This window comes from Rhynchophorus ferrugineus, unplaced genomic scaffold (assembly GCF_030347505.1).
Source record: "Rhynchophorus ferrugineus isolate W39M unplaced genomic scaffold, kcgeb_rfMv2 rfM9, whole genome shotgun sequence".
Lineage (NCBI taxonomy): Eukaryota > Metazoa > Arthropoda > Insecta > Coleoptera > Curculionidae > Rhynchophorus > Rhynchophorus ferrugineus.
This window is the reverse complement of record NW_027472588.1, coordinates 9,950,217-9,973,414: the sequence shown is the minus strand read 5'-3', so window position 1 is coordinate 9,973,414 and position 23,198 is coordinate 9,950,217. Positions and strand designations below refer to the sequence as shown.

At 32.2% G+C, this 23,198-nt stretch overlaps 3 protein-coding genes across 11 annotated transcripts in view; 1 reads left to right on the top strand and 2 right to left on the bottom strand.

Annotated features, from left to right (window-relative positions):
• The window catches only part of LOC143201905 (uncharacterized), a 44,978-nt gene extending 26,278 nt beyond the window's left edge, over positions 1-18,700 (bottom strand). For both annotated transcript variants that reach the window (XM_076413105.1, XM_076413104.1), the window contains exon 1: positions 18,612-18,700. The gene's annotated coding sequence lies outside the window, so the exon portion shown is untranslated. The remainder of the gene's footprint in view (positions 1-18,611) is intronic.
• LOC143201913 (actin-binding Rho-activating protein) lies at positions 17,989-20,765 on the top strand. Of its 2 annotated transcripts, none has more exons than XM_076413116.1 (5): positions 17,989-18,222; positions 19,524-19,666; positions 19,727-19,898; positions 20,007-20,099; positions 20,157-20,765. In XM_076413116.1, the coding sequence occupies exons 1-5, from the start codon at positions 18,190-18,192 to the stop codon at positions 20,301-20,303; spliced, it is 588 nt and encodes a 195-aa protein (XP_076269231.1). In that variant the 5' UTR covers positions 17,989-18,189; the 3' UTR covers positions 20,304-20,765. The 2 variants fall into 2 exon arrangements, with proteins under 2 accessions (XP_076269231.1, XP_076269232.1); XM_076413117.1 differs by lacking the exon at positions 17,989-18,222 and adding an exon at positions 18,855-18,877.
• A 175-nt stretch (positions 20,766-20,940) lies between these two features.
• Positions 20,941-23,198, bottom strand: part of csw (protein tyrosine phosphatase non-receptor type corkscrew) — a 79,532-nt gene continuing 77,274 nt past the window's right edge. For 4 of the 7 annotated variants that reach the window (XM_076413079.1, XM_076413080.1, XM_076413082.1 and 1 more), the window contains one exon: positions 20,941-22,487. In XM_076413079.1, coding sequence (XP_076269194.1) covers positions 22,385-22,487 — 103 coding nt within the window. In that variant the 3' untranslated portion in view covers positions 20,941-22,384. Of the gene's footprint in view, positions 22,488-22,756; positions 22,857-23,198 lie in introns of all 7 variants that reach the window. The other 3 variants (XR_013007042.1, XR_013007043.1, XR_013007044.1) reach the window with 1 other exon arrangement.

Genomic DNA, 23,198 nt, shown 5'->3' with positions numbered 1-23,198 from the left:
AATCTCAATTAATTGTCATAATATTCGGAACACAAGCTGAACTGTTGATATTTCACGCTATTTTATATATATTTCTATTATTTATATTTACATAATGTACCTAAGCTTAAATTCAGATTATAACTAACTGAGTTTTCTTGGCTAAAAAGAAACTTGTAACTAAGATAGTAATAGAACTTGACGTTTGTACAATGGTTCATTTGTTGTCAGGTTGAAATACGTTTTTTTAGAAAAGGAAAATTTTATAGATTATTATTTTTGTTTATGTATTTAATATTAATTTGTAGTAAATATTATATTGTTAATAAAAAAGGGTTTTTTAATATAAGTAAATAATGTAAAAAAATCGAACAAGCTAACAGTTTTAAATATCTAAGTGTAGATATAATGTTCTGTAGAAAAGACCAAAAAATTGCTGAATAAAGAGGTACAAGATTTTAAAAATGTCCAAGGATAAGAGATAACTACTCTATGGAGAGAATTATTGTCATTTGCAGTATGTCTAAGAAAAACAAAGTTATAAATTATTAAAAATAGATACATTTTAGTTTATTTGATATTTCTCAATGTCAATTTCTTGTGATTGTTTTTATACAGTTTAAAAATATTTCTTTGACAGAATTTGAATTGATACTATTTCGCTGAATCTATGTATTTCCCTATTTGTATTGCTGTGATCAAAAAATAATAAGACGTAAGAATCACGGTGTTATCACTTTTATTGAATATTTTTCGTCAGGTCAAAAGTCGACAAGATATAATAGATTTTGTTGACTTTTGATCTTTGTCCGTCTTAATATGCCGAAATTGTGAGTTGATAACTTTTGGTTCGGTTAGCACTTAAATGTACTTCCTTACACAACAGTGTTTCGACTTTAGTTTGACGGTTTAATTAAATTTGAAAAAATAATTCATTGATGTCAAACAGCAGTACTAATAATTTTCACGTCTTCATGTCTTGAATTTGTAGAGTATTTTCTTGGTGTCATGATTTATAGTTTGAAGGAACCCAGTATCTCCAGTTTACAATAATGCACTATTATATAATGAGTATAGTGATATTGTTTAGTGCTTGGTGAAGATGTGTACAGGTCAATTAGCTGTAGTCATATACGATATGATCGACAGTGAGGGATAAAGTGTCGGTTCTCTGACCATGGACATGGAATAAGCAAATAGGCAGCAACTAATTGGATGGCTATTATGGTAAGTTTGTTATATTACGCGACTGATATATTACTGAGATATGTGATCAATGTGGTGTCTAAGCATAAGGGTTTCGTTTAAATTAGTATGTAGTATTAAAATTCGGTCCAATAAGTCGTCACTTTTTTTCGCATAACAAAATAGTTTTAAACAAAGTTTTAAAATAACTACTGCAGTCGGTAGGAGTCTGGGGAGACCAGTTCGTAGACAAGTTCTCTAATAAAGGTAAACGAAAACGTACAGGCGATACAAATAATGTAATGACAGTTAGCTGTTCAGATGGAACAACGACCACGTATATCCTTTTGGTCGATTTTTTCGTATATTTAATGTCGTATTGGGATTCTAGTGGATTAAAAAAATTGATTTGTATAGTCAGAACTTATTTTACTATAGAAACTCGGATTTTAATTGTATTAGACTCCAAACTTTGGCATCTATTGATGTTTCTGATGTGGACTAGAGGAATGTTTTTGTAGTTTGTACAGACATAAACTATCTTATCATGGTGGAAGGTGAGGCTGTGGTAAGAAACTAAATCAGTTGAAGGGTTTATCTTAACAAGATAGCTGCTGGGGAATAGTGGTGGAAAAGATGAAAAATTAGTTAGTGTGGGCTGATCTAGTCTGATGAAGGTGTTATGATCATAACTTATAAAGTTCGCTATAGGGAATTGTGGAGATCGTCTCCCATATATTATATATTTATAGAGTAGATAGCAATCCAAGCAATCCAAAGAGTTCAAGAAAGTGATTCATGTGAATGTTTGTTCCCTCGAGCTTTTCCTTTTATTGAAATTCTTTATGGTGCTTGAATGTAGCTATTGGTGATGTAAATTGGTATGCGTAAACGCATTTCTTAAAATTAAAGTAAATCAATGTCAAAAGATTATTCTAAAGAAAACACTGTAACTAAACAAATGGTAATTTTGCTTGCCTGAATATATTTCTCTATTCCGAATAATTGGCCCAGATATTTTCTCAATGTTAATATCAACAAGACAAAGAGCTATTCCCAAATTTCCAAATGCTGCTCTTCCTGTTTCATCGATTCCAAGTATTACTCAATGAAACTTCCTTCACCTCCGACGCTATTAATATTAAATTCCTTTGTAGTAGATCGATGTAAACACATTCGTCTCTATGAAACGAATAATTTCCTTGTGAACAGTTGTTTGCGTTTCCGAGGCGTCGATTTATTATAGTTTATTTGGCCAGTCCAGAAGGAAATTACTACGAGTTAGTATGGGATTGTTTACCGCAATCCGGCCCCCGAAGGCGAAATACCCGAATGATGCGTGATACTCACATTGTGAGTTGGCTGATCCAAAATTAGCCGGGGAATAATTTCATTGATAGTATAAAACGCGCATTCCGTTGCAAGCTGGCTGTTTACATCGGTGGCTATTGTCCTTGAAGGGTCTTTGCCATCTACGAAATTAATTTGAACGCATATAGATGGTATTCTGCTTAATTTTGAGGGTTCGATTTTGTAAATGTAGGGTTTCAGAACAAGGGAGGAAAATGTATTAGTTAATTAAGTATTAAAACCATTATAAAAGCAAGTGTTAAAGTCTTCATTGACATTACATAAGGAATTCAATTATGGGAATGTTCTCAAAAGGTAATATAAATACAAGAACAAAGCCCTAAGAAGTATTGTAGGTGCACCCAGATTACTAGTGCCTTGAAAGTTAATTATTATTGAGGCCCCATTCGTAATGACGATCTGCATAAGGATCTAAAGATAAAAATTGTCGATAACGTTATCAAGCTATGCCCAAAGGCCAAAAGACCTGTCAGCACATCAATGTTGAGATTCTTCAGCTTCTAGATAATGATGATTTAGTCAAATGACTGAAAAGAGTAAAATCATTTGATCTAGTCCACTGAATTTTTAAGTAAATCTTAAATGCATAATCTTACATTACTTAATCGAATACATTAAAACAGTGACATAGATATTTAGCCCAAAGTGTCTATCCCAGAATAAGTACTTGTTATTTTTAAACCATATCATATTAGGATAAAAAACTTATTAGTGTTAAATTACTTCATTGATATAATAAATTTAAAAAATATATTGAACTAAATATTTTCAATCCCTTTCTACGATTTGTTCCCATCTATCTGGCAACGTACTGTGTCGAAAACATTTTTTGCGCTTACTTTTACTTTTAATCGCCAATCACAATACGTCGCAGAAATTTCTTTTTTTTGCCTGACAGGCAACGAAATCACGAGTTTGAAACTGTTTGAAATGGAATTTATACTCAAGTCGTGTGTTAATCACGTCGTGTTGCCTCGGAAACAGTCGATTCAGCATATTACCTAACGATTAAAAACGGCCGCATTTGAAGATGGGGCCATCAAAGCTTGTTGGAAAAGCAGAAACTTTCTATAAACTGACAGGGCTGAATATCTACTCAACAACCAGTACTTCAGCTTCAATTCTTACATTATTTTTAACATGTGACTTTCATTTGAGTTTAATATCAAATGTCCAAGACAATGCACCGTGTCACAAGTCAGTGAAAATTATGACAAAAATCCATGAATTGGGCTTCGAATTGATTCCTCACCCACCATATTCTCCGGATCTGGCCCCCATCGACTATTTCATGTTTTGAGATCTCAAAAGAATGCTCGCTGGGAAGAAATTTTCGTCGAATGAAGAGGTGATCGCCGAAACTGAGGCCTATTTTGAAGCAAAGGACAAATCGTACTACAAAAATAATATCGAAAAGTTGGAGGGTCGCTATAATCAATGTATCACCCTTGAAGGGAATTGTGTTAACCGTCCGGTCAATGACCAAACTTTCACCATTCGTTCAATGACCGGGCACCCGGGTGTCCATTCCAATTAACTTCTCCTTAAATTTTTTTATGGCCGTCTGGATCCCCAAAATTGAGGTAATTTGACACCCATTTTTCGTCAAATTTTTTAACAATCAATTAATTAATAAAAGTTATTAACTATCAAACTTGATACCCCGCCCGTTCAATATCCAGATACCCACTAGATTAATGTATATGAACGGTTTATACACACTTCAGAGACTACTTATTAAAGTATTTAGTTAATTTGATAATACTGTCGATAATAATGATACGGTTAAATAAAAAAAAACTAATTTTACCAAAAAAATGTGTGTTACTATGGTAGGCCGGTGACTTTTCAATTGACCCATTAAATGTCAGTGCACATTGTCAAGTCCCCCTCGTATTCCAGAAACGCGGGATCATTGAATTTTTAGTAGATGTGTTATTTTATTTGGCATAAGTTTGGCGAGAAATATATCCTCACTAATTTCAGCTTATAATTGGTTATAGGCAATGAGAAAATATTTGCCAAATTGTACGATTGCAAGATGCCAAATGGAAGATTATTAATACACCGAGACATTCGGCAATTTAGGGTTTCGAACGCCCGTTTCCCGTATCGCATTAAAATATTCCCGGAGTGTGTAGCGGTCCACTTTGATCGCGGGATGTTGTTCCAACATTTGTTTTATTGGAATCTCAATGGCGCAGTTAATAGAAAATTATTTCTACGTTAAAATATGTAGCATGGCGAATTACACTTTAATTAAAATTTTACATTTTATTTCGCAATCATTTGGAGGTGTTTATTTGTCGAATCACTAAAGTTACTGTTTCTTATCGATCAATTCTGACTGTTTTTTAATAGCCTTCCTCAATCACATTAACTATAAATAGGAAAGTGTCGAATGATTAGTTTTAGGCAGTTAGACTGAAAACCACCAAACACTTAGCATAGCTTCCTTGTATTAATGGGAGCTTTTTACCTATTTATGAAGCTTTTCTGGGCATCGACAATGATCTTTCCCGTCCATTATTGTGGTACGTGATCCACTGTTCCCGTTTCGTAAGTATTAATTCAAAAATTATCTTAATTTCGTTTTGATATTTTCCACTGCTAATTCATGTGGTTTCGAGATATCTAGCTTCTTTTGTCGCGAGATGAAACACCAGGTGTGTCGGTAATTCCTTTCAATTTTTTTCACTAAAGAAAACACGTTATTCACATTGAATACTCAAAACCGATTTATTTAGTACTATGGTGACGTCAGGCCTCTTCTTCTTATCACGAACTGGCCACAGAATAAGATTGACCAAAAACGATCAAGGGCACGCAGAAAAATAGACAGCAGAGGCATTCATCTTTGATAGAAGTTGACCATTCCTAAAAACCTTTGCAGCTCTTGAACTGTTCGAGGTTCTGAGATATTTTCTATGGCTCTTACTTGTTCAGATAGTGGTGAAAGTCCACAGCTGTTGATTTTTGTTCCTAAGAATGTAACATCTTCTCTACTATGTGGACCGGGCTCCACCAGCTGGATGATGATTGTCTAATTATTCCTTCTCTCTCAAGTTTTTTTATTTCTTGTCTTAAATAATTTAATTTATGGGGTGCATGTGTTGGTGGTCCTCTTGTCTCGATGTGATGCATTGTATCTGTATTTACACAGTTTTTTAATAGTCGGATGACAAAAATGGAAATTTGGCAATAATCTTACTGAACGGATACTCCCTTTCCGTTTTGCTGACTGCGCATATCTTCCTAGCTGTTCTATTGCACCTAGCGAATGTCTGGTTTGAAGGGTATATTAGTTTTTGGTACCTGACATCTACCTGTATTTCATAATGGGATAGGAAGTCTGCTCCCAATATAGGATCCATGACATCAGCTATTACAAAAACCCTGTCATAACATTTTGCCTTTCTCTCAAATAGTCATGTCCAATGTATGGATGTTATTCCAAAAGAACTCCAAATTTCTCCTATGGTTTAACTTATCCATGAAGCCTTTTTTTAACTTCTTCGAAATCGGCGCATCTATATGAAATGATGGAGCCACGTCAGGAGAATAAAGAGAGTGTGACAAAAGTTTCCAAGTGATTTCATTTGACATGATACTTCCTTAATTGGTTTGGCTGTATGAGACGGTAAATTTCATATTCATTTTTTGAACATTCATTTTTCATTCAATTTTTCGTGTGAGATTTTCGAAATAATTCCATTTTTCATCACCCGTTACTATCGGATGCAGAAACGACTTCCGATTATACTTTTGAAGCAGCAATTCGTAATTGCCTGTCATTCAATTCATAAAGCAAACATCTTTCTGTATTTTGGATCTTTCCTATCGCCTGTAATCACAAATTGCGACTCGGATTATATTCAACTTTTCTGCCAATTGTTTTTGAGTTTCTGTTGAGTCTTCATCCAATAACCCCTGCAATTTCATCTCTTAAAAACTTCTCTTCTCTCTTTGGCCTACCACGTTTCACAGGTTCTTGTAGTTGGAGTATGCTCACCGAAAATCCCTACGAAGAAACGATGACTTTCAGTGGCTTTTTCTTTTGACCAAACAAGACAATTAATGCGTACCGCAAATGCATATGTTCAGGCATACAAATCGACGTTTTCAAAAAATTATACATCTATAGCTATTATTTTGGCGGAACGTAACTTATATAGAGGTTAATTGCAGTATAATAAAATGACATATAGTCCGTTCAATAAAACAATGAACTCACGTCATCTGAATTTATGACGCTAAAACGTCGCAATGTTGCCGCATCAACTCTGAGTTTTAGTTCATTTAAAAAATAATTAAATAAAATAATTAAACAAAAATACTGTTATCAAATATAATTCATTTTAACATTTTACATCTAATGCATATATTATCGAAGGACTTAAAACTACAATTAATTATAGAGTTATAATAGTTTGTAGGTTAGTGTTGTGTTTTACTATATTTACACTGAACTCTTATCCATACCTCCTATGAGTTTGAGTTAAAGGTGCGTTTTTTATGTAGTGGCATATTTACCTTTTATGCTTAGTTGTTGTTTCCTTCGGTACAGCGTTTCTTTGTAAAGGCATTTTGATATCACTGCATTAATCCTTAGTTTTTTCTGTTACTACCCATATACATCTTTATTGATAAAACTAGAATTAATCATTATCGCCTCACATTTTTTCACCAAATGCTCATGTATATTCTTAACATTCTTCTGGTTTCGGTATTTTCAATCAGAGTAATAATAAGTAGGGATTAGAAATTTATCAAAACAAGCAAAACTGTAAAACAAGGTTTGCCGGTTTATAATCTGTAGTTAATATTATATTTAGTATTTTGAAGAATTTAGTAGATGCTTGACAACAAGACGATTTTTTGGCTAGTTCGGTTACATGTTCGAACTTATCAGACAGCTTCCTGTCTCTTTTTAACTAGAATAAAATGAGAGGGAAAATCTGGTTTGATTCTAAAACCAAATTATAAATTGCAACAGGCAATACATTAAACCTTTTGATGACGTGAGTACACTGTTATTTTGAATAGACTATATGTATCAAATCATAACAACGCCATCTGTTACAAAAGCTGGCAAATAATTACGGGTACACCTGCTAAAGAAAATACTTTTTCTGAAACGCAAGAAATATAATATGTGTTTCTTGTTGGCACTTTGGTCTGGGCCTAATTCTTATACATGTACATTATTATTCTGCAATACATGTTCTTAACAATATCATGTTCATGCTTGTTTTGGCATATACCTTTTATGTTGAACTCTATGCAACTGAGGAAGATATACACTCATCCATTTTCATGACAGATATACAAAAATGGCAAATTGTATTCATAAACACGAAATCTTTAGTTATAAATAACAATTTTTTATTATGTATATATTTCATGGTTAGATCAAGCTACGGCGCCAAAGTCTCAATATCTCAAATAAAATTAATCAAAATATTTTCCGATTTACATATTTTCGAATTCCCCTCTAACTATTTTTAACTATTTTTAAAAACGTAGATGCGTGGAAACTATTGTTATGTATCAGTTGTTATTGTTATTTTAAAACGTATATTTGCAAAGAAACAGCTGTTTTCGCACTTTTATTGAGTTATATCTTTATTTATTAATTTATTTTAATATTATAGTATATCAAATGCATTTATTATCGAAGAACATAAAACTACAACTAATTTTACAGTCACAATAATTTATAGGTTAGAGTTGTTTTATATATATATATATATATATATATATATATATATATATATATATATATATATATATATTAAGCTTTTTTCCACACTAGTATCGGTAAGGTTCTAGGCGCGTTTTTGTATGAAGTGGTATCCCCCGAAGGCCTAATCCAGTTAATTAACAATTGTATAACCGGGTAATGTATTTTACTTTCATTAGAGAGCATATTTATATTTTGTGCTTAGCTCTTGTTTCTTTCGATCCAATGTATCCTTGTAAAGTTATTATGATATTACTATATTTCTCTTTAGTTTGTCCTATTACTATCTGTATACATCTTGATAAAACTACATTTAATCACTGTATTCTCCTTAATGTATTTGTTATATCTGCAAAACAGTTAATGTTATTTCTGTCCTCATACCTGTTAACCAAACGTTCATGTATATTGTGAACAATAACACACATGCTGATTAAGCTTTCACACTCTATAAAACAATTCCCTTCAACTAAAGTATATTAATTTTGTGCTGACCTTTAGTGGTTTCCTCTTTCATCACCCTGTCTTGGTAATCGTCAGCATTGAATCATAAACCAACATTCATAAAGTTTTATTCAATCACTGTCAAGATTCTACCATTTGTCAATTTCTTCTTCAGTGTATCTGATCGAGCTCATACAAACCGAAGGTGTTATTTTCGACAATGCCTCTTTCCATAAATCCAGGCAGTTCTGGTTTGAATATCCTCCTCGACCTAAATACCTATTATAATAATTCTTTGCAATATCCCATAACAACTCAGTTGTTTATCAACTTCAAGGACTGTACTTCAGAGCTCACGTCTTAAGCAATAGTCTAATCCAGATACACCCTAGTTGGTAAAAGGAAGGCAAAAGCAACATCATAAGTTCAGCAATGTCAGTTTCGTTCATATTTTTTAAAGAATACATACGAATATGATATATGACAATGGATTCGAGATCTAACACGATTTTATAGTACGTTGGCGATTGATGTCAAGGAAATATAAATAATTCTTCGCAGAAATTAATATGGTCGCCCACCCAAACAGGTCCGAAGAAAATTTTTAAACGCATTACATCGAAAAAATGATCCGCAGGCGCCAACAGATCGATTCATAATGCAATAAAACATTTCCTGGCATTAATTCCGAACTATTAAAACCAGAAAAACATATCTAACAAACTCCAAGCGAAAATAGTCAAGAATTTTATTAATGGTCCCGACGTTTTACGACATAATAAATATTTAGATATTAATAAAAGAGTGAATTTTATATATAGGTAACGCTGCATCACGTATTATATCACCAGGTTCATTAATAATGAGATGGATTGCAGCAAAACCTACACATATTATATTTTAATGTTTTTTTCTTAAAAAAATATAGTTTGTGATCAGAAATTGACAATATTAACTGTCAGACCTTTATTATTAAATTATACACCTAATATATTCAAAAAAATATATTGGGTCCGTTAGAAAGCATTTTATCCTATACGAACTTATTGTTTCGAATGTATTTATCAGATTGTATGTACGGATAATAATTTTTTAGGGTGCAAATATGGGGTTGCTTTAACCGACTAGGCAACACTGCCAAAATAAAACTCTTCGATTAATTGTCAATGTTGGTTGGGACGTAACTAACGAAAAACAGCACATAACCTCTAAATATATTGGATCCATGAAGTTATCCAAGATTTTTCTGTGAAATATGAAAAATGATTACTAAATCACAGTAATGTGGACGCAGTATAACTATGGAGTAGCACGGAGAAAATGAGAAAATTGAAGCGAACCAAACTGCAGGAACTTGTATAAGCTTTATTTTTTAGCTCAATTTTGTCTAATTAATTTTAATTTAGGAAATACATTCTGATGAATACATTCGTCTTGCTTGTGAAATGTTCCAAATAATAAAGAAAAGTAGTAATCAATTCATTTGTAGTTAATATTGTATGAAGTGTATCTAATAATAGTTTTCTTTTTTAACAATCAGCTTCCATCATGGACAGATTAAATAAGCCAGTCTTTATACGAAGCAGGTGGATGTTTACTAATCTTCTTAACCTTAATTTTTAGCAACAGTGCTAAACTTCAAACGATACGTGTCAAAATTTTATGACAATCTCGTGTTAAAAGTTGCAGTGATTTTATTAAAACAATTTTCGGAAAGATAATGTAGAAATCACCGTTCACTCTATAGCCTAAATCTGTCAACCAATGACTATTAGCTATTTGTAGAACTCAAAAGACTGCTCCAGGGAAAGAGACTTGTATCAAATATAGTTTCTCTATTGCCAAAATAAAGCATTTGCATATTTTGAAAGTAAAGACAAATCATTCTGTGAGAAAAATACCGAACAATTAATTAAATGATCGCTATAATGAATGTATGACTCTTGAAGGAGGATACTTTAATGAATAAAATTACATTTTATCTAAAATTTGCTTTATGTTAGGTTTGGAGCTTATAGAGGGAAGTGGTATAGTTCGAAAACATTTATTCCAGTCCAATTTCATATCCCAATCAAATAGATAATTTAATGGATATTTCGCCAGAACAGAGGAAGATATCGATAACGTGTTCAATGAAGATCAGTATAAAAACGGACAGTATCGAGAATATAGAAAATTGATTGACATAATGGACTATAATGGAGGGTCTGATACCATTCATTAAATGATTATTTTGAAAAATTCACATTCAGAGTCCTATCTATGTATTTTTACTTATTAGTAACAATTCGATCGAAACTATCTGTTTCTCAATTTCAGTCATGACAAGGGCTTCGATATTTATTTATTTGATGTATGTTGCAGCCAATATATTTAATTTTTGAAGAATTTTCGTCTTCTGTGAATGTTGTTAGACATACTTCTGGTTAACATTTGATTCTGATTATTATGTTAGAAATTTTCACTGATCAATGCTTTCAAATCCGAAGCATTTTTTTTGCAAGTTGTTAACAAAGAATATAGAAAACTACAAAAGATTTGTTTTGTATTCAGTATTTCTGCTATTTTTTATTCTCTATCTATCTATCTATCTATCTGATATTTTCAGCTATTGTTAAAGGTAACACTTATACACTATAAACTTATTTAGTGTTTTAAGATGAAATTTATGACTTCGTAGATCCATTTGATTTTGAGGTTATCGTACAGTATTTTGTTGGTTACGTAGCAATGAACAATGAAATAATTTTGTTTTGGCAGCCTTGGATTATTAGTTAGTTTGAGATGGGTATAACCCCATATTTGTGACTATAGACTTTATAACTGACTGATAAACCAATCTTTTTAGTGGGAGGTCAAATTCAGAGTACCGTACGACTAATCACTACGGTTCTTCGAGTTCCTTCTTTTTTGCTCTGGTTCTTGTCTTATGTATATTCAAATGAGAACTTGAAATAAGAATACGCACTAGCATGATGAAATAATCCTGATACAAGAACGCGTATAAAAAACGCAGCTTTATTTATCTAATTAGATATATTTCGAATCGAATGTTATTTTAATGTCTAATTACCATCTTTTATTGTTAAATGATGGGGTTACGCATTTTTTCGGAATGATATAATTTTTCCGAATCTCAGAAATAACGACGAAAAGTTTATCTAACCGATCCGTTTCGGAAAAATAAACCGAACTTCAATAATATCAATGGTGGAAATGTGACGTCCGCAATATGCATTTGACGTAGACACTGTTTATACTCTAAAATTATACGGATCGCTAACAAACAATCGTGAGAAAATCGCCTATATTTATAGAGAATGGACATTGAATAATTGTGGTTCTAGATGGAACAATCATCAAGAAATTTTCTGGAAAATGTTTATTTTGAACGGGATATTTTTTATGAATTCTCCAATTTCACCGTTCGACTACAATTTTCTGTAAAATGAAAAAATGCATTTAATACAAAGTGTATTCTGTAAAAAATCTGAAAATTGTTGAATTTTAAAATGTTTTAGGGTATAAATCAAAAAATATAAGGTTGAAAAAGTGATACTAATTTAACGAAGCCATACTATAATTTAAAAGAGAAATTAGAGAAAGTTATTTTTATGATATTTTATTTTTAGTTTCGAATAGGGGAAAGTGTAGTGCAAGTTCATCGAAAAACCTTAACATAATTGAGTCCTTATGGGAAGTTTTATAGCAGAGACTGAGAGGTAGATTTCGATCTCCAACATCATTCAAGCAATTGGTGCAGGTTTTGATACAAGAATGGAACAAGCTTGCAGCTGTTTTAATAGCAAATGATACCTTTAAAGGTTCAATACCTTTATTACCTTATTTTTAATAAGAAATGTTATAACAGCTTAAAAATTCCGACGAAAAGCTAAAACAATTAATGCAGATGCTACAAGACAAACGCCTGAGACTTAAAAACACCCAAAGTATACATAATAGATAGATATATGTCTTAATCAGAGATCCATCTTACTAAAGACCCGTTTATATAATTTAAAAACTATTCTATGTATCATATAGTTTATTCTGCCAACATAGGTCAGGTATGTAGTGTTGTTATTGTTAAAAATAATATCAAGTTTTTTAAAGAAGACCATTATCCATCACTGAAAATCCAAGCTATGACTGTAACGATTGAGCCAACCAAACAAAAGTTTGAAGTCAGTGCAATCTATGTCATTAGATGTCTCGAACGAAAAAATCTTCTGATCTTGCAAATGTTTGAACGCTAAGCGATTAAGTGAAAAAATCTTAGTTGAAGTTGTTTAATAGTAGGCTAAGTCAGATTAAAGTTAATTGTTAGTCATATATTAGTTTTAATAATAGGTGTTCATATTATTTTGTACATCTCTTCTATATACACTTTAGAGAAATATTTAGAATAAGATGTTTTATACAAAACTTACTGAAGTGATCTTCTACATGGCATGTATATAATAATCAGCATAAAAAATACTTGATGTCCATTGGACAGATTGTTGTTTGAAAAATTGGATATCAAATAAATATGCCGAAAAATCGTTCAAAATAACTCAACATATCCCAAACATTATTTAGACCATTACCATTATTTAGAATTACATTATTTCCAACCGTGAATAAACGTACATTGTTATTACTATTATAAATATAACCACAACTGGATTCTGTTATAACATCAACTCTAAATAAATATATCAGTTTTATTAATTGTCGACCCGCTTATTTAATAAACCAATTCAAATGTTACGGTATCGAAATATTTGTGGTCCATCGATGACAATTTCTGTCATCACCATTTCAAATAATACTATGCAAATCGATGTTTGATTCATTAATAGTTATGATACGGTCATAAAATAATTAGAACGATTTTATTTTTTTCATATACCGTAAGCCTTGATCACTGCCAAGGTTAGTCTAAAATTATCGGTGCATGGGTCAGTTTCAGGTGCATTTATAAAAGGTAATACTAATAATTTGTCACTATACGTTTGATATTAGATTTAAGAGATATTTCCATGCCCTCAAAGATGCGTGTATAAATCTAACAGCTGTTGGATCATTAGTTTGTGAATTATAGCATTTTGAGTGAAGCAACTTTTGTTAATATGAAAAAAATTGATAAAAAGGAATTTCGAGTGTTGACAAAATATTGCTTTTTGAAGGGAAAAAATACGATACTGCCCCAGAAAAACCAACCATCAAGGATTGGTATGCTAAGTTTAGACGTGTTGAGAGGAGCACCGAAGACGGTGAACGCAGTGGACGTCCAAAGGAAGTTGTTACCGACGAAAACATTTTAAAAATACACAAAATGATTTTGAATGACCGTAAATAGAAATTCAATGGAATAGCAGACACTCTAAAGATATTAACTGAACGTGTACATCATATCATTCACGAATATTTGGATATGAGAAAGCTCTGTGCAAAGTGGGTATCGCGCGAGCTCACTTTTGACCAAAAACAACGACGAGTTGATGATTCGGAGCAGTGTTTGAATATAATCATGCGTAATAAACCCGAGTTTTTACCTCGATATGTAACAATGGATGAAACATGCCTCCATCATTTCACTCCGAAGTCCAATCGACAGTCATCCGAGTGGAATGCACACGATGAACCCGGTCCAAAGCGTGGGAAAACGCAACAGTCGACTGGCAAGGTTATGGTGTCTGTATTTTGGGATGCGCATTTGAAGAAAAAGTGCTGCTTCACCAAGACAATGCAGCAAACAATGGCAAAATTCCATTAATTGGGTTTCGAATTGCTTCCTCGTCCACCGTATTCTCCAGATCTGGTCCCACCAACTATTTCCTGTTCTCAGATCTCAAAAGATTGACCAGACCAGACATTTTGAAACAAAGGACAAATCGTACTATAAAAATGGTATCGAAAAGTTGGAGGGTCGCTATAATCAGTGTATCACCTTTGAAGGGAATTATATTGAATAAAAAAAAACTAATTTTGCCAAAAAATGTGTTTTACTATGGTAGGCCGGAGACTTTTCAATTGACCTGTTACATCGCAGAAGGATATAAATACGATCCCGCTTTTTGTTTTCGACATAAACAAAAGCCGTTTTAAAAACGCGCGCTTCACGATCAAGTATATTTATCCGGACGGAGACCTTATGTGGCGCCAACCATTCGATTCCTCAAACGATATTAATCAAAACGTCCCCAAGCGATTAATTCCTTAGTGCCGATTCTCCCGAAATAACGTTTTATTTCTGGCGCGAGTCGTAAAAATACTGGGAGGCGTCGCAAACTTGGGGAAAAAGCTAAAACGTTTCGGTAAGACAAGGTCGCGTCTTCTTCCTGCCGTTAGGAACAGGTATCTAGAAAAGTTGGACAGGCCCAGCGCAGAAATAATTCAAAATCTAAAAAAAAACTTCGGGCCAACATAAAGTTAAAAATAGAGCTATTATTTTCGAATAAATACCGAAGTGGTTAGGAAAAAATAACTATGGTATTAAGTAATTTTATTTTTTTTATATATACAATTGTTAGATTCTTTTAAATATACTAGCCTATAGATTAGTTTTAAAGATTTTTTTTTAATTCAAAGCTTTATTGTAAAGAAATAGTAAAATGTATTTTATTCAAAGTATTACCCATCGATAATTTTCCTATCTTGTCCTATTTCCTATCATTCGTATCCCCATCTATTCTATTTCTATTTTCTAGATCTATTTTCCCATCTTTCAGGCAATTTACGTACTTCATCTTGAAAAAACGAGTACGGACCGAATTAACATCTTGTAAAATAAGCATTTGATGGAGATGGGAAGTCTGCTAGAAGGGCAGATCAGAGGAGTTAGCAGGTTTGCTATCCCCGAACCTTACTGGATTTGGGAATGCCAACCGAACCGTCGGTCGAAGTGGTGACATAGGTAAGTAACCTGGGTTATCAGGGGATCGATTTGTAACCTCCAGAATTTGAACCACTTGACCGCATGATCATGCTGCTTCTGTCAACGTCCATGAATGGTATCCACGAACTTGATGGCCGTGAAGAAAACAGTATCGTCAGCGTAAATGTGCTCTTTTCCCGGCAGATCTGAAATAAAGAGGTTAAATAAGGCTGGGGCCAGCGGGGAACCTTGTGGTACACCAGCGTTGATTGTTTTTCGACTGAAGAGGGTTTTCCTGATCTTGACCTGGAAAGATCTGTCCAATAGATAGGACCTGATGCAGTTGTCAACTCAAACATATCAATTATAGTTGATAACAATCCCCATTAGTGGTTTCATTAGGTTTTTAGCAGCTCATAATATACTACAACCCTGGAGTCATGAATATTCGGCTTTGCTGTTGACGTAAGGCCAGGTGATCCCACGATGGTTTTCACTTTGGATAATCGAAATGGATGCACTATTCATCACCAGTAACAATAGGATGCAAAACACTTTTCCGATTTTGCCGTTGACAGAGCATTTCGCACATGACCAAACCTCCTGTTAATATACCTTGGCTTCAACTCATTCGGCACAAAATATATAAGTTATTGGATCATTCCCATGTCCTTCAAGCGATTGGAAATGGTTTCTTATGTTGCTCCCAACAATTCTGCATATACTTCTTATGTTTTTTATGTATTATCATCGAGTAATGCCTTCAAAGATGGCCAAAAAAATAACATTTGCCTCAAATACAATTTACTTGGTAAAAATTCAGACGTTTTCAATGCATTGAAAACACACCTTTTCTTCACACTTCGACGAAATGACACATACTGAAAAGCTTGTCAGTGAGGCTCCAACATGAAGTTGGTTAGAAATGTACCCGATGCGATTTAACACACAGTAATATCATGTGTTGTAAATCCTTTACAATTAATTTATAGGCTATTAAAAATGATGTTATACCGCTATCAATTGTATAATCGAATATCATAAATAGATTATAGTGACTAAGGTAGTTTAAGATACGGGTCATATATAAGTATTTTTTTAGTCATTCAACAATAACAGATATTATCGAATTATCGTTGCATTATTTAAAATTGATTTTTCGATAATATAAAAGATTAAAATATATTGATAATAAACAATACCGTTTTTTAAATTTATTAATATCTTAGTAATATTGCAAAAATTATTATCTAAACAAGTAATTTTCATTGAGTGATTTCGTGTAAAATTAAACTACTACAAATTGCAAGCTCTTTTCGAAACATAGTCTGTCCGCAACATAACCTATCTTATATATTCACCAAGACATATCGATATATCGATAATTCTTCAGCATCTCTAGTCTATCCAATAAAACAGCCAATGCATGTCTTAAATTGATAACGTCAGCACGTAACAATGTTGCCGCGTCAACTTAGAATTTTGGTGTATAGCGTTTGCCGGTTTATAATCTCTAATTATTCAGAATTCTGAAAATATTTGGCAACATGGTCTTTTAGTACTAACATAAAATGGCATTTTATAGACTAATTCGGTTACATGTTCTGACTTGTCAGACCGAAACTTGTTGAATTTATAATTATTGCCACCCTTTATCAAAAGTTTGCATTACATCACAAAAGTGGCAGAACATTACCTACTTATACCTCAAATATTCCTATTGCACTCTTCGGAATTTCCTATGGCTCTTAAATTATTTAAATGTAATACTAATTGTGTGATCTAATATTTAGTGAGCTGTATATCCGTAATAACGCAGATAATGTAGTTTTCAAAGTATTTAAGCACTTTTGTCTTGGTGTGAACTAGCGAGTCAAATTTCCAGACTTACATATTCCGATCATCGCTTGTTAGTCATAGTCAAATCGATCTATAATAGCCTGGTTGACATAGGCTCCCAAAAATATGATAATATAAATAAATAATAAAATATGATAATGAATATTGAGATAAAGCTAATATGAATTTGTTTCCTAAGCTTCATTACACCAAATTTAATCTACTACACTAGTCTATAAAATATTGATACATACTACAAATAAAATATATTTCAGTTACATCTCTTCTAATATTTTTATTCTACAGGTATTTATTTATCGAAACCATAGCATACTTAGATTAGAAATAGTTCGATAAAAAACCAACAATGAATGTATAAAACCGATACCGTCTCAGTATATTCCAATAAGTTGATGGTTGTGCGTCTTTGACCAAAAAAAAAGCCTTAGTCAGATTCATATCCGCAAAAATAGTAAATATTTGACCGATGAATGCGACCGCTGAAAATTATTCAAAAAGTAAACCTGTATGACGTATAAAGACGCCGCTACACGTCGCGACGCTATCCGTGTATTTTTATACATTCCACTGACGGAGTATATTAAAAGCGACGCCGTCCGAAAACTCTTACAACATTTCAAACTTGCACCGGGAAAAGTTCGAAAAGAGAAAAGCATTGTTAAGTTGTGCATCCGATTTTGCTATCAAGTCGATAATTGGTGATTTAGTTTGTGTTGTTTGGTATATTTAAAGGATATAAAGCAAGATGTCTGCTTGTGTCAACGAAAGGGTTTTTGTTGTAAGTATTTGTGTAGCCATGAATCGAAGCCCCTTAACAAAAAGTATATTAGTTTAAATTTGAATACATTTATTTGATTTAATTCCATGCGAACTAGATATCCAATAATATTAATGTCACTTTTGACAACTGTAATATATCTTTTGTTTTAACCTCAAGGTGATGATACTTAAAGTGGAATTATTGTTATAAATAATTGGAATAAGTATTAAAATACTTCCCTTAAAACGAAAACATTAATAGTAGTCAAATAAATACTTGTGATAAAACATGCGAGATAATTAACGTATACTTGAATTAATAAAATAATATAAGTAGTTTTAAATATTTCAAATTCAAATTAGTTTACAAAAATATATGTACAAACAAAATTATAATAAATATCTTACCAGTGAATTAAGCACTATTAAAACTATTTTTATAAATCAATTTTATAATATTTCTACTGGCTAACTGTCAAACAAAATTAAATATTTACTTTAGAGACAACTTGATTTTAATTACATATTGATATGTCATATCAATTTCGATTTTATCAATTTCAAGAATAAATGGCAATTTACAATTAAGATTAAAGAAAGTCTAGTGCGGTATTTCAGAAGTAACTACATAACAAATTATGTCCGTGCATTTTTAAGAAAGAACATAAAATATGGTAGGAAAATATTATATCCCAAAAAATTGTAGCCCATTAAGAACCATTGAGATGTCAAGAAAGTTAATTTCCGATTTACATAAGTCATTCGTTTCATCTGTCATCAAAAAGTGTTTAACCTTCGTTGTTACGATTAGTAAGAAAGCCACCTTTCAACTTTAATAAAAAAAGAAAACCTTTTATACATTAATGATACATGCAAAAGGTAATAAACTACAGGAAATAAATCTGGGGCAGATGCGGTAAATGCAAATAAGGTTTATTGGTCATTCGAAACAACTGACGTAACAGACCGTGAATATATATTTATGATGGTGTTGATTGCCAATCTGTTTAAAAGGTATTCTAAAGTATATACGTTTTAAGTGTTGTTAATGACATTATGCCAGGAAAATTAAATCAATGGTCTCCAAATATGTTATTTAAGCAATAAATAAGTTGTTCTTGACGCATTTATCAGCTGACAAGTAGGAGGAAATGATTTAGCAACATTTGGCAAAGGTTCAAATTGCATTTTATGAGGAATAGTAAATTTCCACATAGGTCATTGTCAAATATTCACCTTGTTCGACTGAATGCGTGAGGTCCTTTAAATTTATTTTAAATCCGATTAAAAAAACTAATTTTAAAACATATTTGTTTCTAGGATTCACCACTGAAATCAAAAGTGGCCTTATTCAACACATTTGCTGACAACCACACTAAGAAGCAATCCATCAATCCGTTTTCAAACGATAAAAAAGTCTCCAATCTAGCTAAACCAAAAATCTCAAAAGAAGATTATGGAAAGTAAGTGATATTTTTGCATTCAATATCAATTAATATTACAACAAATCATAATGCTTTCAGGCCTCCGAAAGGATCACTTTCAGAACAGAGATCGTTCAAGGCGACAATTCAAGTTTGCAGGGAAATGCTTCAGCTGTGTGAAGTAATTAATCAATTTGGCGAGCCACTTTTCGAAGCTCACGAAAAAGCCGATGATCCTAGAAAAGTTATTAGCTTCGGAATGCTCTTTTCGGTTAGTTTTATTCATTTAAAAGCAGTTTCGGTTTTGTATAGGCAAAACTTTCGTTACCTACTTTATCAATTTAATAAAGTATGGACTACTACCTTTTATTTTTTTCAGATATATACTGCAATCTCTGATAAAGTCGTTGGTATGCTTATCAGAGCTAGAAAATACCAATTAGTAGATTTCGAAGGGGAGTGTTTATTCCAGGTAAGTTTTTTTCCCAACACAATTTAAATTATTTATAACGATGTTCTATTGTTTCAGAGGCGTGACGATCATGTCCCCATTATCTTGTTAAAATCGTACAATGAAATTTACAATATATTGAATGACAAAATCGACACCGCCAGCAAGCAATTGAAAGAGAGCATCGCGACGTTTGGAGACTTAGACACCGGAAACTATGTTTAACGTAAAGCTTTTAAAATAATTTTATTTATCTATAAAATTGTTCCGCGGACCACTTACTCATATTATTCAATAATAGGCATAATTGATTTGAATGCACTATAAACAAAAAAAATTCCAGTGCATCTTAGGAAGCTTACTTTGTAACGGACACAATAGCACCTTAAGGTATTTATAGAGTGCCCTAACGAATAGAGTATTCTTAACTTGTAGTAAATGTTAGGTAATTGTTGTAAATATTTAAGTAATTAGGGCGCATTCTATATATAGAATTCAAAGACAACCTTCGTATCGTGATATAGACATAATAGTAATTTGCTTAAGTTGGAAGGCGCTGTATATTTTTATTATGTATAAATCGAACCCTTTTCTAATTTTAACACAGTCGAAGATGTATTTATCACATAAACCACATTATTGATGATAAAAATTAATTCTTCCAAATAAAATCTTATTTATAATTTATTAATTTTTTTTAATACACTTAAAATTTCCTCATATATCCCATATCATACTTTGAGAAAGACCTGACGTGAACGTGGCAAAACAAAATTACCAGATCATGTTCCAAATTCCACAGCTTACCTGGATTGGTTAACCCGATACAGAATCAAAGTTTCGGCAAATAAAACAAGACATAGACATTGTATATATTTATTAAACATTTTATTCAACATAGTTTTCTATTTCTAACAAATTGAAGGTATTAAAATCATCAATATAAATAGAATACAAATCCGAATATGCAAAAATATACAGAGATAAAATGTTGACGAAAGATAGTTTAAGATAGTTCAAACGAAACTAAATTAAGAAACTAGAAAAAATCACGAAAAATTATCACTTGAGCTAGATATTTTGAGCTTAGGTGTATAAGTATGTACATATAAATATTTTTTCACAAGCTTAAAACAATTACTGGTTTTAAAGACACATAGGTGTTAATAATATGTTTAAATATTTCACAATACGATTTTTTTTTGGATGGTCGTAAAGACGACCGATAAATCAGACGCGGATTCTGTTTATCAGTATTACCATCTATAGAATGTTTTAATTTGCTCTTAACTTTCAATTTTTAACAATTACGTCGTAAACATCGATTATTTCAAGAACGCCTTAAATATATTGTGATTTTTGAAGCAACAAATAACTCACATTTTCAGCTTTAAGTTCCATTTCAATCCTTGCTGTTTTTCTCTGATATGTAAACTTAGTAAAAGAAAACAATGTCAAGCGGTATTTTAAAATCTTATGTGGAAGATAATGGAAGCATGTAAGCGCTACAATTGAATAGTTTAGGCCGAAAATATTTTTTTCTACTGTTATGTTATTGTCAATATTCTGATAAAGTGCTAGTTAAGTGGAAGCTAAAAGCAAAACATGAAGCTGAAGTCTTTTCAGTCAAGTTAAATTCCCGTTTAGAGATGTTCCTGGCAATTAGAACAAGACGTTTTTCGGACAAAAAAAAAACTCACAGAGGAATGTTAAATTGACTGACGAACCGAACAATAATTGCGACTAGCTAAAATAGAAAATATATGATATAAACTCTGAGTTTTACGATCAGTCTCATATGCAGCTAACACAGCTTATAATTTAAAATCTCCAACGTGTTATATCCCATAAACATCCGAGCTATAATGAATTATTGAAAGGCTAAGTAAATCCCCGAAAATTTTAAAATATATTTTGGTATCTTAATGTTTCACTCAGAAAGTATCCTTCTTAATTACAATCACAATCAATGGTTCCCCATAGTTTTTATTTTAAAAGCAACAGAAGTTGTACCTTCAAAATCAATATAAAATATATTTATATATATAGGTGTATAAATACTTTAGAGAATTTTTTAGTTCGCGATAACTGTTAGACAGCATCCTTGGACAGCAGTTTTTCAAACACGGTTCGAACGGTACGTCCGAATAATCTTCAAGAGGGAGTATTAAATATCCTATCACACAGCTTATACATGATCGTCGATAAACACTGATTGATGCAGTTTGTTTGTGTCGTGGTGTCCAATTGCTTTTCAATGATTCAAAATTGGAAGGTACATAGTGCGCTTAGAAAAAGCTCTGACGTCACGTTTTCCGAGGGGGAGGCGGAGGGGCCGGGCACGAATGGCTTCCAGAATTGCCCGGAATGTTTTCGTACAGCATCGGTTTAACCATTTCTTCGGGAGGTCTGAAAACACACAGATACCAGATGAAAAATATTGTCATTGCATTATGTAGAAATAGTGAACGATATCATGTCCTTACATGATCTATTACACGTAACACTGAACATTCCTGATCGATAATATTTAACCTATTTGACGACTAAAACTGTAGTTGTACAAAATATCTTAACATACTTAAATCTACATATAGCGGTGTTAATAAATGACATTATGATAAGTTACCATCCACCCTATGGATGAAAAACGCATGATATCAGTGTTGTTAACTTACAAATCGATTGACAGCTTGCCACCACAGCTCAGTCGTCAAATACAGCCTTAAGTTCTACGGAATACTATGCTATACATGACACTCAACATCTAATATGAGCCTGAAACAATATTATGTTAATGAATAAGTGCACATTACTTCAATGGTGTCAAGCTTTAAGTCGGGTTTAGTTGTGTAACTCCCACAAAACCTCCGAGTCGGCACAGATGAGAAAATTAACTACCAACACGGCATTCATCATCAACTATGTGGTTAAACAAGAGTAAAGCTACCTGTTAGTGAACCTTTAATAAGTAACTACAATTATTATTAATATGTGTTAATTACTAAGTAAAAGCAGAATAACGATGATGGTTAACTATAACTAATTAGTTTTATCTTCACTAAAACTCACATTATTGATAAAATAAAGATAAATTTAAGCAAAATACATCCAGATATA

Excerpts from the sequence above, each read along its gene's own strand:
- LOC143201913 (XM_076413116.1), top strand. The coding sequence starts at position 18,190 with ATGTCTGCTTGTGTCAACGAAAGGGTTTTTGTT. Across the intron at positions 18,223-19,523 it reads TCAACGAAAGGGTTTTTGTT|GATTCACCACTGAAATCAAA; the intron begins GTAAGTATTTGT and ends ATTTGTTTCTAG. Across the intron at positions 19,667-19,726 it reads TCAAAAGAAGATTATGGAAA|GCCTCCGAAAGGATCACTTT; the intron begins GTAAGTGATATT and ends TAATGCTTTCAG.